Source organism: Erinaceus europaeus, chromosome 3, assembly GCF_950295315.1.
Source record: "Erinaceus europaeus chromosome 3, mEriEur2.1, whole genome shotgun sequence".
In the NCBI taxonomy this organism is placed as follows: domain Eukaryota; kingdom Metazoa; phylum Chordata; class Mammalia; order Eulipotyphla; family Erinaceidae; genus Erinaceus; species Erinaceus europaeus.
Window position 1 is genome coordinate 63365212 of NC_080164.1, and position 18173 is coordinate 63383384.

Here is an 18173-nt window from a genome sequence, read left to right on the forward strand (position 1 = left end):
GAAAAAGGAACTGATTTCTGGATTTCAATTTCTTCTAACTTAGTGTTTGCATAGAGGAATGCCACTGACTTTTGAATGTTAATTTTATAGCCTGACACCTTACTGTATTGCCTGATGATTTCCAAAAACTTCTTGCTGGATTCCTTAGGTTTTTCCATGTATACTATCATGTCATCTGCAAATAAGGGGAGTTTGACTTCTTCTCTTCCAATCTGTATGCCTTTAATTCCTTGCTCCTGCCTGATTGCTATGGCAAGAACTTCCAACACTATGTTGAATAGTAATGGTGATAGTGGGCAGCCCTGTCTAGTACCTGATCTGAGTGGAAATGCTTCCAGTTTTTCACCATTGAGTATGATGTTGGCTGTAGGTTTGCTATATATAGACTCCACTATCTTCAGGAATTTCCCATCTATTCCCATTTTTTGTAGTGTTTTGATCATAAAGGGATGTTGTATTTTGTCAAAGGCTTTCTCTGCATCTATTGATATGACCATGTGGTTTTTGGTCTTGCTTTTGTTGATGTGGTGGATCACATTGATTGATTTACGTATATTAAACCAACCTTGCATGCCTGGGATAAACCCTACTTGGTCATGGTGAACAATCTTTTTGATATACTGCTGTATCCGGTTGGCTAGAATTCTGTTCAATATTTTCGCATCTATGTTCATCAGAGATATTGGTCTGTAGTTTTCTTTTTTGGTTGTGTCCCTGTCTGCTTTTGGGTGATGTTGGCTTCATAGAAGCTGGCAGGGAGTATTCCAGTGTCTTCAATCTTCTGGAAGACTTTTAAAAGTAGAGGTATTAGTTCTTCTTTGAAAGTTTTGTAGAATTCATTTGTGAAACCATCTGGTCCAGGACTTTTATTTTTGGGAAGATTTTTGATAACTGTTTCAATTTCATTGGCTGTGATGGGCCTGTCCATGTTATCCACTTCCTCTTTACTTAGTTTTGGAAGTTGGTAGGTATCTAGGAAATCATTCATTTCTTCCAGGTTCTCTAGCTTGGTGGCATATAGTTGTTCATAGAAGCCTCGCATGATATGTTGAATTTCTGCAGTGTCTGTTGTGATTTCTCCTCTTTCATTTACTATCCGATTTATTTGGGTCTTCTCCCTTTTTTGTTTTGTGAGTCTGGCTAAAGGTTTGTTGATTTTGTTTACTCTTTCGAAGAACCAACATTGACTTTCATTGATCTTTTGTATGGTTTTCCTATTCTCAATGTTATTTATTTCTGCCCTAACTTTAGTGATTTCTGTCCTTCTGGTTGCTTTAGGATTCCTTTGTTGTTCTTCTTCTAGGTCTTTAAGATGTGCAATCAGGCTGTTTATTTGTGCCTTTTCTTGTTTCCTAATGTGTGCTTGTATAGCTATGAACTTCCCTCTTAGGACTGCTTTAGCTATGTCCCAAATATTTTGATAGCTTGTGTCTTCATTTTCATTGAACTCTTGAAACATTTTGATTTCTTCCTTGATTTCCTCTTTGACCCAGAAGTTGTTAAGAAGTGTACTGTTGAGCTTCCACATTTTGGCACTGTTACTAATCTTTTGTTGATGGTTAAGTGTTAGTTTAATTCCACTGTGGTCTGAGAAGATGCTTGGGATGATTTCAGTGCTCTTGAATAGGCTGATGCTGTCTTTGTGGCCGAACATATGGTCTATCCTTGAGAATGATCCATGTGGATTTGAGTAAAATGTGTATTCCAGTTTCTTGGGATGAATGACTCTGAAAATGTCCAATAGTTCTAGTTTATCTATCTCTTCATTTAGCTCCCTTATGTCTTTACTGATTTTCTGCCTGGATGATCTGTCAAGTTGAGAGATTGGGGTGTTGAAGTCCCCTACTATGATTGTGTTACTGTTAATATATTTCTGTAGCTCTTTCAGTAGAAGTTTGATGTATTTAGATGGCTTCTCATTGGGTGCATAGATACTAATAATTGTTAAGTCCTCTTGATTGACTGATCCTCTGAGCATTAAGTAGTGTCCATTCCTATCTTTTTTAATCTTATCTATTTTAAAGTCTATCATGTCAGATATGAGAATAGCTGTTCCTGCCCTTTTTTGTGGGCCATTGGCTTGTATGATAGTTTTCCATCCTTTCACTTTAAGTCTGTGTTTGTCTTGTTGAGTTAGGTGAGTTTCCTGTAGACAACATATTGTTGGGTTGTGTTTTCTGATCCATCTTCCTACTCTGTGTCTTTTAATAGGTGAATTCAGGCCATTCACATTTATTGATATCAAAGATTGAAGATATTTTAACGCCATTCTTGTAGAGTTTTAGAGTGTTTTGATATATGTCCTATTTGTGGTGGTCTGGTTGTTTATAGGAGACCTTTCAGAACTGCTTTCCGGGCATGCTTGGTGATGGTTGCTTCCTTCAACTGTTGCTTGTCTGAGAAGGTTTTGATGCCTTTATCTAGTCTGAATGACAGTCTAGCAGGATATAGTATTCTTGGCTGAAAGCCTTTCTCATTGAGCACTCGATAGATATCTTGCCATTCTCTTCTGGCCTGTAGTGTTTGTATGGAGAAGTCTGCTGCTAATCTTAAGGGTTTTCCTTTGTAGGTGACTCTTTGTTTTTCTCTTGCCGCCTTGAGGATCCTTTCTTTATCCTTATTCCTTTCCATTCTAAGTATGATATGTCTTGGTGTCTTTAGGTCTCGGTTAATTCTGTTTGGGACCCTCTGGGCTTCTTGAATCTTTATGTCTTTGGTGTTGTCTTTATTTGCATTTCTCTGACAATCGGTGACCTGGAGCAGTTTTTCATATGTTTTTTAGCCTTTTGGATCTCCTCTGAAGTGATTATTTTGTTCATATCCTCTGCCCATTTTTTGATGGGGTCATTTGATTTTTTGGTGCTAAGTTTGTTTAGCTCTTTGTATATTTTAGTGATTAGTCTCTTGTCTGATGTATGGTATGTGAAGATCTCCCATTCTGTGAGGGGTCTCTTTGTTTGTGTGATAGTTTCTTTGGCTGTGCAGAAGCTTTTCAATTTGATGTAGTCCCATTGGTTTGTTTCTTCTTTAGTCTTCCTTGCAATTGGGTTTGTTTCATCAAAGATGTCCTTGAGGTTTAGGTGGGAAAGTGTTCCACCAATGTTTTCCTCTAAGTATTTGATAGTTTCTGGTCCAACATCCAGGTCCTTGATTCATTTGGAGTTGATTTTTGTTTCTGGTGAGATAAGGTGGTTCAATTTCATTCTTCTGCATGTTTCAACCCAGTTTTCCCATCACCATTTATTGAAGAGAGCCTCTTTCCTCCATTTAATACTTTGGGCCCCCTTATCAAAGATTAGATGTCCATAGGTTTGGGGCTTAGTTCTGGGCTTTCAGTTCTTTTGCACTGGTCTGTGTGCCTATTTTTGTTCCAGTACCAGGCTGTTTTGATGATGATGTCTTTATAATATAGTTTGAGATCTGGGAGTGTGATGCCTCCATTTCTGTTTATATTCCTCAAGATGGTTTTGGCAATTCTAGGTGTTTTCTGGTTCCAGATAAATGATTGTAGTTTTTATTCTATTCTCTTAAAGAAGATTGGTGGAACTTTGATGGGTATTGCTCTGGGGAGAATATTCATTTTGATGATATTTATTCCTCCAATCCATGAGCACGGGATGTCTTTCCATTTCTTGGTATCAGTTTCTATTTCCTTGAATAGCGACTCATAGTTTTCAGTATACAAATTAGAACCAATACCACAGGTTCTAATTTCCACATGTTCTTTGAACTGTGCTTTTTTTTTTTTTTTACCAGAGCACTGAGCAGCTCTTGTTCATGGTTGGTGCAGGGGATTGAACGTGGTATTTTGGAGCCTCAGGCATGAGAGTCTCTGCATAATCATTATGTTATATCCCCGCATTGATTATTCCTTTTTGAAGTTACTCAGAAATGGTTTCATTATCCTCTACTTCCAATTCCTGAAAGACCATCATTCAGATTAATTTTACATATGGCTACTTATGCTATGTAATGCTGATCCCTCACAATTCTGACATCTTAAAGTACCACATGTCCCCTTTAATTTTTTATCGAGTTGACAGTTTTATGTGAAAGTATTGCCATCTGACATCTGTATGTAGTCCATCATTATTACTACCAAATTCTAGTATCCATACAACTGAAAACCTTTACATGACACACCAACCCCCAAACTTGAAGCCAGACTAGTGACCAGATTATTTTCCATAGCTAAGAGTTTGTATTTCTTTGATTTGCTTTATGTTGCATATATATGTGTGAAATCATATGCTATTGCTTGGAGTGATTTGCTTCGCCAGTTGTCAAGCTCCTTCTAGCTTGATACGAGAAGATTTCATCAGTAGTAGTGGAATTTAATGTATAACAACTGCAATATCAGAAATGGGATACATACTATCTCTTAATTTTTAAAAATATTTTTACTTATGGGATATAGAGAGAAACTGAGAGGAGAGGGATAAAGACAGAGACCTTTTCAGCCCTGCTTCTCCAGGGGCTTGAACCCATTGAAATGTCTGTGCTTAACCAGGCGTGCTGTCGCCTGCTTCCCTATCTCTAGTGCTTATATTCATACTAGATCTTCCTTGAATGTTTGGTAGAATTTTCCATTAAAACTATCTGGCCTTGAGCTGGTTGATGGCATACCTGGTACAGCACACATGGCACCAAGTGCAAGGACCCAGGTTTAAGTCTCCAGTTCCCACCTGCAGTGGATTCATGAGTGGTAAAGTAGGTAAGATTCATGATTGGTGAAGTAGGTCTGCAGGTGTCTCTTCTCTTTCCCTCTCTATTGACTCCTTCCCTCAGTTCTCTCTATCCTAGCAAACATAAGGAGAAAGAAAGCAAGCCAGCAGGAACAGATTTTTCTTCCTTTCTTTATTTAAAAAAAATTTTTTTTTTTATATTTATTTTCCCTTTTGTTGCCCTTGTTATTTAACATTGTTGTGGTTATTGATGCCATTGTTGGTGGATAGGACAGAGAGAAATGGAGAGAGGAGGGGAAGACAGAGATGGGGAGAGAAAGACAGACACCTGCAGACCTGCTTCACTGCCTGTGAAGTGACTCCTTTGCAGGTGGGGAGCCGGGGGCTCGAACTGCAAGAGCAGATTTTTCCTGCAGTCACCTAGCCCCAACAATAACCCAACCCTAGTGGCAGTTTTTTTGTTTGTTTGTTTGATTTTTTGACTCCAGGGTTATTGCTGGGGCTCAGTGCCTGCACTATGAATCCACTGCTCCTGGAGGCTATTTTTTCCCTTTTGTTGCCCTTGTTGTTTATCGTTGTTGTTATAGCTGTCATTGTTGTTGGATAGGACAAAGGGAAATGGAGATAGGAGGGGAAGACAGAGAGGGGGAGAGAAAGATAGACACCTGCAGACCTACTTCACCCCCTGTGAAGCGACTCCCCTGCGGGTGGGGAGCCAGGGGCTTAAATTGGGATTCTTATGCTGGTCCTTGCGCTTTGCGCCACCTGCACTTAACTTGCTGCACTACCACCCAGCCCCCCCTTTTTTCTTTTTTTTAAGTTTTTTGTTTTAAGCGTAACAGCACAATTCTGGCTTGTGTTAGGGATTGAACCTGGGATCCCAGAGACTAAAGCATGTTTTTTTTTTTTTTTTTTTTGTGGGAGACAGCATTTATTAGCGAGCTATAAATTAGGGGCTGGAGAGGGGGTGGGAGGAGGAGCCCGTGTCATGTTTTGGGTTTTTTCTCTGTCCTGGGCCTGGATCCTCAGCTCCTCTTCCAGGCGCTCCTTTGCCTGGACCACCTTTGACTGCATGTAGGAGGAGCTGCTGCCCACTGACTTGCTGTTTCCCTTGAACATGTGCTCATAGTTCTTTTGGATCTTGGGGCTCAGCTTGGAGACATTGAGAATCTGCTGGGCTTTCTGGAGGCTGAAGGTAGTAAGGCTGGAGGCGGCTTGCAGACTGGTGTCTGGCGCAGCCTTGGGTATCAGCTGCTGCTTGGCTGGCTGCAAACTCCTCCAGCAGAGTGTACGTGAAGGCTGTACACACCACCTGCATCACCATCACGGTGACCTGGGCCAGGTATCTGACCATGGTGGCCACTCAGACTCTGGGACACGGGGCCGACTTCCCAGCCCCGACTCATAGAACTGCATTAACTATTATGCTATCTTCCCCTGCCCCATACTTGTTTCTTATACTCTGTATTTGTGTTCTCCTAACTTACTCCATTTCTAATTTTATTTGAGCCAGTATATATCACTGAAGGCTTGTTGATTTTGCTTATTATTTTTTTTTAAAGAACCAACTTCTGGTTTTGATCTTTCATATCCCTTGTGGTCTTCATTTATTTCTGCTGTCAATTTAAACTTTTCGGGGGTCGGGTGGTAGCGCAGTGGGTTAGGTGCACATGGCACAAAGCACTAGGACCGGCGTAAAGATCCTCCTTTGAGCCCCCGGCTCCCCACCTGCAGGGGAGTTGCTTCACAGGTTTGGTGAAGCAGGTCTGCAGGTGTCTACCTTTCCCCGTCTTTCTCTCTCCATCTCTCTGTCCTATCCAATAATGAGCGACATCAACAATAATAACCACAACAAGTCTACAACAAGGGCAACAAAAGGGGGAAAAATGTCCTCCAGGAGCAGTGGATTTATGGTGCAGGCACTGAGCTCATGTGTATTACTTCCTACTGACTTTGGGCTTCATTCTTACTAGTAATTTAACAGTAGTTTATAGAACTGTAAGATTTCTATGGTCCAGTGGTTGGAGCATTAGGCCTTTAAGAATGTGGTCCTGAGTCTGTTTCTGGCGTGGTATAAAAATTGATGCTGTAGGGGCTGGGAGGTGGTGCACCTGGTTGAGCACATGTTACAGTGTTCAAGGACTTGGGTTTGAGCCCTGGTTCCCACCTGCAGGGGAGAAAGCTTTGCGAGTGTTGAAGCAGTGCTGCAGGTGTGTCTCTCTCTCTCCCTCCCTATCTCCCCATCCCTCTCACTTTCTGGCTGTCTCTATCCAATAAAGATAATTTAAAAAAAATTGATGCTCTGGTTCTCTCATGGTAATAAATACATAAAGACTAAAACCTCCGTGGTAGTTTCATAGCCATATACTTGTGTGCAGCTCACTGTACCCATCAAGGCTCCTGTGCCCTCTTATAGTTTGTGGCAGTTTGGATAGCTTTTTGTGGCTTCATTCCTTTATCTATATTCTATATTTTATGTATGTTTTATGTTTTACTTTGCTTTTTTCACATAGCATAATCACTTCGAGTCCCATTTGTTCTGTTTCAAGTGACATAATCACGTTTTTAATTGGCATCGTAGTCCACTAAGTTCCTAAGTTCTCTGTCCAGTCATCTGCCAGTGGGCTTATAGGCTAATTGCATTATTTTTGGCTATTGTGAATAGTGCAGCTGTTAACATTGGGCTGCATAGATCCTTTCAAACCAGTGCTATTCACATCCTTGGAATATATTTCTACATCTCCATATCTATAGTTTCCTATAGGAGCTGTACCAGTTTTTAATTCCCAATGATCAAGTACTGTGTCCCCATTTCTTCACATCCCTGGCAACACTTAGTTTCCAGTCTTTTGAATTAAAAAAAAAAATTTGAGACAGATTGAGAAGGTGGGAGGTAGAAAAGTGGGGGTAGATAGCATAATGATTATGCAGACTGTAGTGTGAGGCTCTAGCGTCCCAGGTTTAATTCCCTGCTCCACCATAAGTCAGAACTAAGGAGTGCTCTGGTTAAAGGGAAAAAAAAAAAAAAGACAACTGTATCACTTGTGAAACTTTCTCACTACAGGTGGGGACCAGGGGCTTGAACCTGCATCCTTGTGTGCTGTGTCCTTTACCAGGTGTGCCATCTCCTGGCATGTCCTTTTGGAGCAGGTATAGACACCTGCACTCTACCAAGCCCCTCTCCCAATGTTATGTTAGTCATACAGGTGTGAAGTATCTTGTTTTATTTTTCCTTCCTCATAACATTTTTATTGGTTTGAACAACAGTATGGTTTGTACAGTTTTCAATGCATGAACTCAGGCCTAGTCGTCGTGACACACTCCAGTGACTTCCCAGCTCACATCTTGGAGGTCAGTTTTCCTTACCTGGCATCAAGTGGCAGCATCTGCAGATGCTGGTGAGCTGTTACATTGTCTAGGTCCATAGGTTCACAATTAGTATCATGTATATGACACACTCCACCTGCACCTTTCACAGGACGTTGACAAAGTTGGAAAACTGGAATTACCAAGACCACTGATGTTACATCAAGTGCAGGGATGGAATTCTTTAGGAAACAACCTACCCAAAACAACACGGGACTAGAAGTGATCCTGAATGTTCCAGACAGACAGACGTGTGTCTTTGACTCCACATGGCCAATTAGTAAATATTTGCACCATCTATGGACTATTAGGCGGCTGCATATACAATCAGAGCCTCCCAGATACAATACCCCACTATTTTCTAGTTATACCCAAAAATAAACAGCCAGCAATGATTTCACCTCTTAAAAAAAAAAAGCATTTACACTTTAAAAATGGGATGAGATGGGATTCCCTCCTTAAAAATGTTTCTAAAGGGAGTCGGATGGTAGCACAGCGGGTTAAGTGCATGTGGCGTGAAGGGCAAGGACCAGCACAAGGATCCCGGATCCCCACCTGCAGGGAAGTGACTTCATGAGGGGTGAAGCAGGTCTGCAGGTATCTTTCTCTCCACCTCTGTCTTAACCATCTCTCTCTGTCCAGTCCAAGAACGACAACAGTAACTACAATAAAACAAGGGCAACAAAAGGGAATAAATATTTGGAAAAAAATGTTTCTAGAGCTACTAAAAAACTTGCTTTTATAAAATAGTTGATAAAAATGTTGCTCTGGAGGCCAGGTGGTGGTGCACCTGGTGCACAAGGACCTGTGTTCAAGCCCCTGGTCCCCACCTGCAGGGGGAAAGCTTCACAAGTGGTGGGCAGGGTTGCAGGTGTCTCTCCATCTCTTATCTCCCCCTTCCCTCAATTTCTCTGTCTCTACCCAATAATAAAGATTAAAAAAAATTCCTCTGGAATGTACAAGAAGGGAAATGGGGATCCCTGGTGAAACTAGGTCCCTGTGCTCAGTCAGCCTTGGCCTCTTTCTCCTGACTGGCCTCTTTCTCCAGACTGGACTCTCCTGGCTTTTGGCCTTTATGTTCTCCAAAGGGACGTCCTCCTGTGCCTCCTGGTTGGCCACTTCCCCCGCCTTCCCCTTGGCTCCCTGCTTCCCTTTTGCTGGCACCTTCCTGTCCAAAGCTTTGTTCTTAGGCTTCGTTTCTACCTTGGCGGGCGGCATGGGTTTCACTTGGGCACCTTCTTGGCAGACCCCCTCGGCAGAGCTCACCTTCCTCTTGGGCATCGTGGCGACCGGGATTGCGGGTGGGTGGCACGCTGAGAGCTTCCACTGAGCTGCACTGTCTGGCTATAGCCGCCACTAGAGAAGCTGCAACCCGCGGCCTCTCACTGTAGTTTTAGTATGTATTTCTCTAACGAATCATGTGGACCACTTTCTTCCCCCGTCTGTGTGCCATTAAACCCAAAAAACCCAAAGCAAAAACAAAATTTAAATGGGAAATACAAAGACCAGAGCACTGCTCAGCTGTTTGTAACAATGCTGAGGACTGAGCCTGGGACCTGAGAGCCTCAATCTTTTTGTATTATGCATTGTCCCCAGCCCTGTCCTCTAACATCTGAGAGTTTTACAAGACAAACAAGAACACCATTCTAGAACATACATGCCAGGGATTGAACTGCACACCTCAGGCTTTCAAGCCCAGTATTTTCCCATGAGGTACTTGTCCCAGCTATTGCACTATTCATTGTGTTTTATAGTTTCAGGGCTAATTTCCAAGCATTTAATTCATTTTTATTTAATAGCCACTAGCATGGAAAAGCCCCTTTAGGAGGTTACTGTTTTCACTAGCTAGTGAAAGAAAAGCAGGAATAAATCCCCAAGACTTAAATATTTTTCCCTTATAAAGTTCAAAGCAGCAGTTTGCTAGGAAGAATTCGTATTATCTTTGACACATCCACATTGAGGGCCGATTTAAAGTTCCTGTGAGCTGTCTCCTAATTATTTCTCCTTATCAATTTCACTGCTACAAAGAACTTGTGTCTGACATGCATGGGTTATTATATAAGAACTGTACTGAGTGAATCCTGGACTAAAAAGTCAGTTATTTGTAGCTGCTAATAAGTTCAGGGAGAGGGGAGTCGGGTGGTAGCACAGCAGGTTAAATGCACGTGGTGCAGTAAGGATCTCAGTTCAAGACTCCAGCTCCCCACCTGCAGGGGAGTCGCTTCACAGGCAGTGAGGCAGGTCTGCAGGTGTCTATCTTTCCCCGTCTTCTTCTCTATTTCTGTCCTAACAACAAAGACATCAATAACAATAATTACAACAATAAACAAAAGGGGAAAAAGGAAAATACAACAAAAATTTTAAAAAAAATTCAGGGAGAAAAGGGCTGCAGGCTCTTGGTTTTAACATGTACTCGCAAACCTGTCCTTTATTTGCATTGCTATCAAAAGGGCTGGTGAGACAACATTTGGATGTTTAAGTAGTAGACTGTCAGATTTTGTGTCCCTTAATTAGGTATCTTAAAACTGACAATTCTATGATAGGAGAAAACACCAGTATTTCTGAAGCTACATGAAAGGGTTCTGACCTAGAGAGGATTATAAATGGAAGTGGAAACAGACATTATAAAACCCTGGCAGGGCAAGAATGACCACAATTTTCATAAATGCCCATTTCTTCCCAATACTATTTGAAAGACAAAAATCCTAGACAAGTTGGTCTGAAGCAATTATGTAAAACCATGTCAGGAAGACATTTCAATCCTTGGACCATTTTTAATATAGCACAACTATAATGTGACCATACAGACTTTTAGGAAAGAAATGGAGAGACTGGTAAACAGAATATTCAAATGCCAGAAACATGTACATCAATTACAATTTTTAAAAATGTACTTATTCCCTTTTGTTGCCCTTGTTTTATTGTAGTCGTTGTTGATGTCATCATTGTTGGATAGGACAGAGAGAAATTGAGAGAGGAGGGGAAGACAGAGGGGGAAAGCAAGATAGACACCGGCAGACCTGCTTCATCATTTATGAAGCAACTCCCCTGCAGGCGGGGAGCTGGGGGCTTGAACTAGGATCCTTCCGCTGGACCTTGTGCTTCTTCACACCACGTGCGCTTAACATGCTGCTACCACCTGACTCCCCAAGTTACAGTATTTTATGTACAGCCCAAAAGGCCCATTAAAAAATATTTTTTTTAATTTTTATTTATTGGATAGAGACAGCTGGAAATCAAGAGGGGAGGGATGATAAGACCCATAGCACTGCTTTACCACTCGCAAAGCTTTCCCCCTGCAGGTGGGGGACCGGAGGCTCAAACCTGAGTCCTTGTGCATTGTAGTGTGCGCTGAACTTGATGCGCCAACATCCAGTCCAAAGGCCCATTATTTCTCTTTACAAATTTCACCATGTAGCCAACAGCAAATGAAATGCAATTGTACAAACGCCTTTTTAAGTTACCACTTACTAAGACCCAGACTTAGCCAACAGAGAGCTCCACAACATAAGGGCACACAGTGCTGACGATGACATGATGCAGACAGTTTATGCTGAAATGAGCTCACAATGTGCGCCTAAACAAATGAAAATAATAGTGCTGCTTCTCTGGTTTGTCCTGAACGGATGGATGGCTTAATATCAAATCAGGAAGTACAGTTCAACTGTAATTCAAGGTTCATCAAGCCTGTATTCTCTTGTTCACACCACGGTTAAAACATGGTTACATCTCAGTTCCAAAGTCTGATTATAGAGCACTGCTAATGTGTCCACATTTATCGGCCTTCACCAGTATCACTGTCGCTGTCTGTGTCCCTGTCCGTATCACTGTCACTATCACTATCACTGTCGCTGGTCAATGCTGTTAGGTTTCCTAGGGCTTTTCTGTAAGGAAAATAATCCAGTGGTTACATTGTAACAGGGTGAAGAGAAATGCAGCTACACAAAAATGTCTAGAAAAAGACTAGTCAATTCTATAAATCACTGATTTGTATGCAAATGAACCAAACATAAATATATCCTGACTGTGCAAATGAAAGAAATTCAGAGAGAATGGCATGGCTCAAAGTGCAAGGACCGGCATAAGGATCCTGGTTCAAGCCCCCGGCTCCCCACCTGCAGGGGAGTCACTACACAGGCGGTGAAGCAGGTCTGCAGGTGTCTATCTTTCTCTCTCTTCTGTCTTCCCCTCCTCTCTCCATTTCTCTCTGTCCTATCCAGCAACGACAACATCAATAATAACAATAATAACTACAACAAAACAAGGGCAACAAAAGGGAATAAATAAGTATTAAAAAAAAAATTAAGAGAGAAAACTATGTACATTTGAATGAGTTAATGGGCAAAGGCCTACTCCATTTTTGTATGTTTCATCATAAAGACCTACTTACTTTTGTTCTTGGCTGATTGCAAAGCCACTCATCACCGTCTGGGAGAGGTGTTCACTAATAGGTAAACTGAAGGCATTTGCCAGCTTTACTATTTCAATGGCATCGGAAGGGCTGTTGGATGCTTTTGCATTCTTCATAAACTCTTTCAGCAATTCATTTCTGTAAAACGTACAAAATATCAAGGCTCCTCAAAAAAATGTTCAGTCATAAAGATTTTCAACCATAGTTTTAGAATACAGCTATATGAGCATTAGCTTTGACATGCCATAGATAAAATGAACAGGAGCTCGGTGTTATTAAGGATCCATTAACATACTGCAACCCCTAAGCATATATTTTTTAAAAAGCTGGCTACAGTAACAGTTAAAATTCACAAGACTGAATGAAACTGGAGGTTATTATGCTTAGCAAAATAAGGAAAGAGACAAAAGCCAACTACCAGATGGTTTTACTCATGTGAAATCTAAAGAACTAATAATACACATGAACTTGGGAGGGGAAATACACACACACACACATACACACACACACACACACAAGCGGGAGTTGGGTAGTAGGGCAGTGGGTTAAGTGCACATGGCGTAAAGATCCCGCTTCGAGTCCCCAGCTCCCCACCTGCAGGGGAGTTGCTTCACAGTAGTGAAGCAGGTCTGCAGGTCTCTCTCCCCCCCCATCTTCCCCTCCTCTCCATTTCTCTGTCCTATCAAACTGATATCAACAATAATTACAACAATAAAACAAAGGGCATCAAAAGGGAATAAATATTTTAAAAAAGCAAGCAAGCAAACTGTTTCTAAGACTTATGAGAACTGTGGTGGTTATCTTTGGGAGGGGGGAGTGAAGGGATACAGAACTCTGGTGGTAAGTGTGGAACTATACACAGTGATCTTATAATCTCATAACCTATAGTTAGTCACACTTATAAAACAGTTCACACAGCCAATTCCAGGATATAGCTAGGGGTCTATCTTAACTTACCTAGGAATCTTGTTATATTTCCTGAAAAGTCCCAACATTTTCCTGTTTAATATGAAATAGGAGAATGATTGTAAGTACTAACAAAAGATCAATTAGATAGTCAGCTGTTTTGTTCCTAGATTCAGCATGAAAGTGCCCTTCTTCAATGTACTAGAAACTCTTTAGCTCACTAGTACGTGAGCTCCACTAGTTTTCAGCCCTATCTTCAATCAGATTCACCTCATTCCCCTCCCCAAACTCTGAAAATTATGGGCACAAGCGTCACAAGCAAATCAGACTTGTTGACAGAGAAGTATCTCCTCACAGAGGGCTGCTTTAGAGCAGTGGAGTTCCAAGATATAGTTTCTTCTTAGATTATGAAGAGCAGGCTCAGATTCAGGCAAGTCTCATGTAAGTGCTCACCATCAACCTGCCACATGCAGGACAATGGAGAAACACATACATTCAGCTCCCATGACTTAGCTGAGGTCCGTACCCCTGCGCCAATCATCACAGCCTGGTTCATAACAAGTGTGTCACTTTAACAAACAAGTATCAACTTTCTGTCTCAGGTACTAGTAGCACAGTAGATCATGTAGTGTGGTTCACACTTCTAAGGCAACTTCAAGCAGCAAAACTTAGCTTTGCCTGAAGACTGGGAATAGTCACATTTTGTATTAATAAAAAAATTACTTCTCCCCTGCCCCATTAGAATAAAATAATGGGCTCTTTCAAATGTTTTCTGAGATCAAGTACAAATGCTTCTAATTCACACCTGTGTACTCACCAGGCTTCCTGTTTCCTTCCACCCCTTAAAAACAGGACAGCTATATAGTTTAGAGTGGTGGCTGACATTGTATCGACTGGTTGTGTGGCATCTTGGCTTTCATAGGTAGATTTGATATCTGCAGCACAGTCTGCGAATGCCACCTGAAGCTGAGAGGCCCCAGAGTCAGCAGAATTGCCAAACTGGTTATGTAACAATTTGAATTCAGAAGGGCCCACAATCATTAAAATTGTTAAGCATTGCATTTTACAATTAGAACATGTGTATAGTATGCAAGTAATAGGAAAAAAAAAAAGAGAAAAAGTAGAGCACCCTGTCCTGAGTTAAATAATCCGATTAACACATACATTTTAAAATCAACCCAATTATGAGCTTCCCATTTAGATTAAAAAAAGAAAAAAAGATATGGAAAAATGGGAAATGTTATGCATGTACAAACTATTTTATTTACTGTTGAATGTAAAACATTAATTCCCCAATAAAGAAGTAATGAAAAAAAAAAAAAAAAGAAATTGCAGGCTGAGCTCCCAGGTTCATTTTCCAGTGCCACTAAAGGCCAGAGCTAAGCAATGCTCTGGAGGGGAAAACAACCAGCCCGACCCTGCAAACTGCTATCAGCAGTCAAGTCCAAAGTTATTTTTGTGTTGCTTTACTTTGAACTAGAGGAATAAGTAACTTTAGAGGAAGTACTGGTTAGGTTAGCATGTCTAACCAGTACGTCCTGTTAGCTCATTATAAGTATGCATTTATTATCAATGACAGTGGAGTCAGATAGCTCGCCATGTAGGATGTGTGCTATGTCATGTGTGGGTCCAGGTTCAAGACCTGGCACCAGAAGAGAGGTGCCACACCAATGAAGCTCTGTGCCAATGGTGTCTTTTTCTATCAGTTCCTGCTCCAAAGGCCCAAGTGAAAAAGTGGCCCCAACCTGGATTCAACTTCCGGAGGCGGAGCTACGAGCAGCAGATCGTTTTCTCTCCTCTCCTCTCCTCTCCTGGATCAACTAGGAATACCAAAGGAGACCACCCGGACCGAAACAAGACAGGACTAGAATGACCACAGAAACCCAGTAAATCACCCGTGAGTACAAACACGCGTGGCTGGTGACAGAGAGGAGAGAGGGGCCTAAGGAGAGATTAAGTGACTGCTAACAGTTCGACAGTTTGTCAGTGGAGACACCACCTCCAGTCTGCTCCACCAACAAGGGGACAGCTGAAGGGAGGAAAGGACTCCCCAGAGACTCACCAAGTACAACTCTGAGTCTCCATTGCTACTACCCTCAGAATCTGGAGCAGCAACAGGGAGGGACACCAGGGCACAGAGATCTAACCAGGAAACTCAGGAGAAGACCTATACCTCGGTGGCATAGCTGAAGGGCTGTGAAAGTCTCTTTGCATAACCACTGGATTATCTCTGCCACACCCTGCTTTATCTCTTGGTCAGGAGTCATTGATTAAGCCAAGAAGCCTATTGATAGTTTAAAAGCCCTCAGGCTGCCATAGCCTACAGGGGAAAAAAAAAAAAGGCTTTTACACCACTGAACTCCAACTCAGGGATTGAAAAAACTGTTAACTTATATAAAATGGTTAAAACAACAAGAAAAAATAATGGAGACTCGAACCAGGACAAGAGTCCAGCTAAAAGTCCTCCAGAGGGCGAAGCACAAAACAACGAGTTCAACATCCAAACATTAGCTAAGGAAATAATAACAGGAGTGAGTAAAGAATTTGAAAAAATTGTAATCAGAACTGCAGGAACAACAAATGAGAATATGGAAGAAAATTCTAATAATCTCATGGTTATTAGAGAGCTGAAAGCTGAAATTGCTGAGCTAAGAAGGCAACTAGCTGAACAAGCTAAAACAGTATCAGAGCAGGGCAACAAAATAGATGAACTCCAGAAAGCAGTAGAGGGCAGAGAGAATAGAATCAATGAGGCTGAAGACAGAATTAGCAAGATTGAGGATGAATTAGAGACAACTAAAAAAGAAGTAAGAGATCTCAAAAAGAGATTAAGAGATGCTGAAAACAATAAGAGTCCTATGGGATGACTTCAAAAGAAACAATATACGCATTATTGGCTTACCAGAGGAAGAAAGAGAAGGGGAGGAAGAAAGCGTTCTCCAGGCCATAATAGCTGAAAATTTCTCTAGTCTAGACAACACCAAAGACATAAAGATTCAAGAAGCCCAGAGGGTCCCAAACAGAATTAACACAGACCTAAAGACACCAAGACATGTCATACTTAGATTGGAAAGGAATAAGGATAAAGAAAGGATCCTCAAAGCTGCAAGAGAAAAACAAAGAGTCACCTACAAAGGAAAACCCATAAGATTAGCAGCAGACTTCTCCATACAAACACTACAGGCCAGAAGAGAATGGCAAGATATCTATCGAGTGCTCAATGAGAAAGGCTTTCAGCCAAGAATACTATATCCTGCTAGATTGTCATTCAGACTAGATGGAAGCATCAAAACCTTCTCAGACAAGCAACAGTTGAAGGAAGCAACCATCACCAAGCCTGCCTTGAAAGAAGTTCTGAAAGGTTTCCTATAAACAACCAGACCACCACAAATAGAACATATATCAAAACACTCTAAAACTCTACAAGAATGGCGTTAAAATATCTTCAATCTTTGATATCAATAAATGTGAATGGCCTGAATTCACCTATTAAAAGACACAGAGTAGGAAGATGGATCAGAAAACACAACCCAACAATATGTTGTCTACAGGAAACTCACCTAACGCAACAAGACAAACACAGACTTAAAGTGAAAGGATGGAAAACTATCATTCAAGCCAATGGCCCACAAAAAAGGGCAGGAACAGCTATTCTCATATCTGACATGATAGACTTTAAAATAGATAAGATTAAAAAAGATAGGAATGGACACTACTTAATGCTCAGAGGATCAGTCAATCAAGAGGACTTAACAATTATTAATATCTATGCACCCAATGAGAAGCCATCTAAATACATCAAACTTCTACTGAAAGAGCTACAGCAATATATTAACAGTAACACAATCATAGTAGGGGACTTCAACATCCCACTCTCTCAACTTGACAGATCATCCAGGCAGAAAATCAGTAAAGACATAAGGGAGCTAAATGAAGAGATAGATAAACTAGAACTATTGGACATTTTCAGAGTCATTCATCCCAAGAAACTGGAATACACATTTTACTCAAATCCACATGGATCATTCTCAAGGATAGACCATATGTTAGGCCACAAAGACAGCATCAGCCTATTCAAGAGCACTGAAATCATCCCAAGCATCTCCTCAGACCACAGTGGAATTAAACTAACACTTAACAATCAACAAAAGATTAGTAACAGTACCAAAATGTGGATGCTCAACAGTACACTTCTTAACAACTTCTGGGTCAAAGAGGAAATCAAGGAAGAAATCAAAATGTTTCGAGAGTTCAATGAAAATGAAGACACAAGCTATCAAAATATTTGGGACACAGCTAAAGCAGTCCTAAGAGGGAAGTTCATAGCTATACAAGCACACATTAGGAAACAAGAAAAGGCACAAATAAACAGCCTGATTGCACATCTTAAAGACCTAGAAGAAGAACAACAAAGGAACCCTAAAGCAACCAGAAGGACAGAAATTACTAAAGTTAGGGCAGAAATAAATAACATTGAGAATAGGAAAACCATACAAAATATCAATGAAAGTCAATGTTGGTTCTTCGAAAGAGTAAACAAAATCGACAAACCTTTAGCCAGACTCACAAAACAAAAAAGGGAGAAGACCCAAATAAATCGGATAGTAAATGAAAGAGGAGAAATCACAACAGACACTGCAGAAATTCAACATATCATGCGAGGCTTCTATGAACAACTATATGCCACCAAGCTAGAGAACCTGGAAGAAATGAAAAAGTGGCCCCGGATTTGTGAAATGGTGTGTGTTCATGGCTCCAGTTCCACAGAGTAAAATAAAAAACAAACAAACAACCCATTCATCAGA

General features: G+C 41.1%; 1 protein-coding gene, 1 non-coding gene and 1 pseudogene across 2 annotated transcripts in view; all 3 read right to left on the reverse strand.

The window, feature by feature from the left end:
* Nucleotides 1-5321: 5321 nt before the first annotated feature.
* On the reverse strand, nt 5322-6039 carry LOC103119586 (mitochondrial import inner membrane translocase subunit TIM16-like; annotated as a pseudogene).
* A 4762-nt stretch (nt 6040-10801) lies between these two features.
* PTCD3 (pentatricopeptide repeat domain 3) overlaps nt 10802-18173 on the reverse strand; it is a 34185-nt gene continuing 26813 nt past the window's right edge. The window contains exons 21-24 of the mRNA XM_060187304.1: nt 14186-14334; nt 13420-13461; nt 12442-12600; nt 10802-11935 (exon numbers count right to left, since the gene is read on the reverse strand). Coding sequence (XP_060043287.1) covers nt 11827-11935; nt 12442-12600; nt 13420-13461; nt 14186-14334 — 459 coding nt within the window. The 3' untranslated portion in view covers nt 10802-11826. The remainder of the gene's footprint in view (nt 11936-12441; nt 12601-13419; nt 13462-14185; nt 14335-18173) is intronic.
* LOC132537975 (small nucleolar RNA SNORD94) lies at nt 13784-13918 on the reverse strand. The gene has a single exon (XR_009549374.1). It is a non-coding gene; the product is annotated as a small nucleolar RNA SNORD94 (small nucleolar RNA).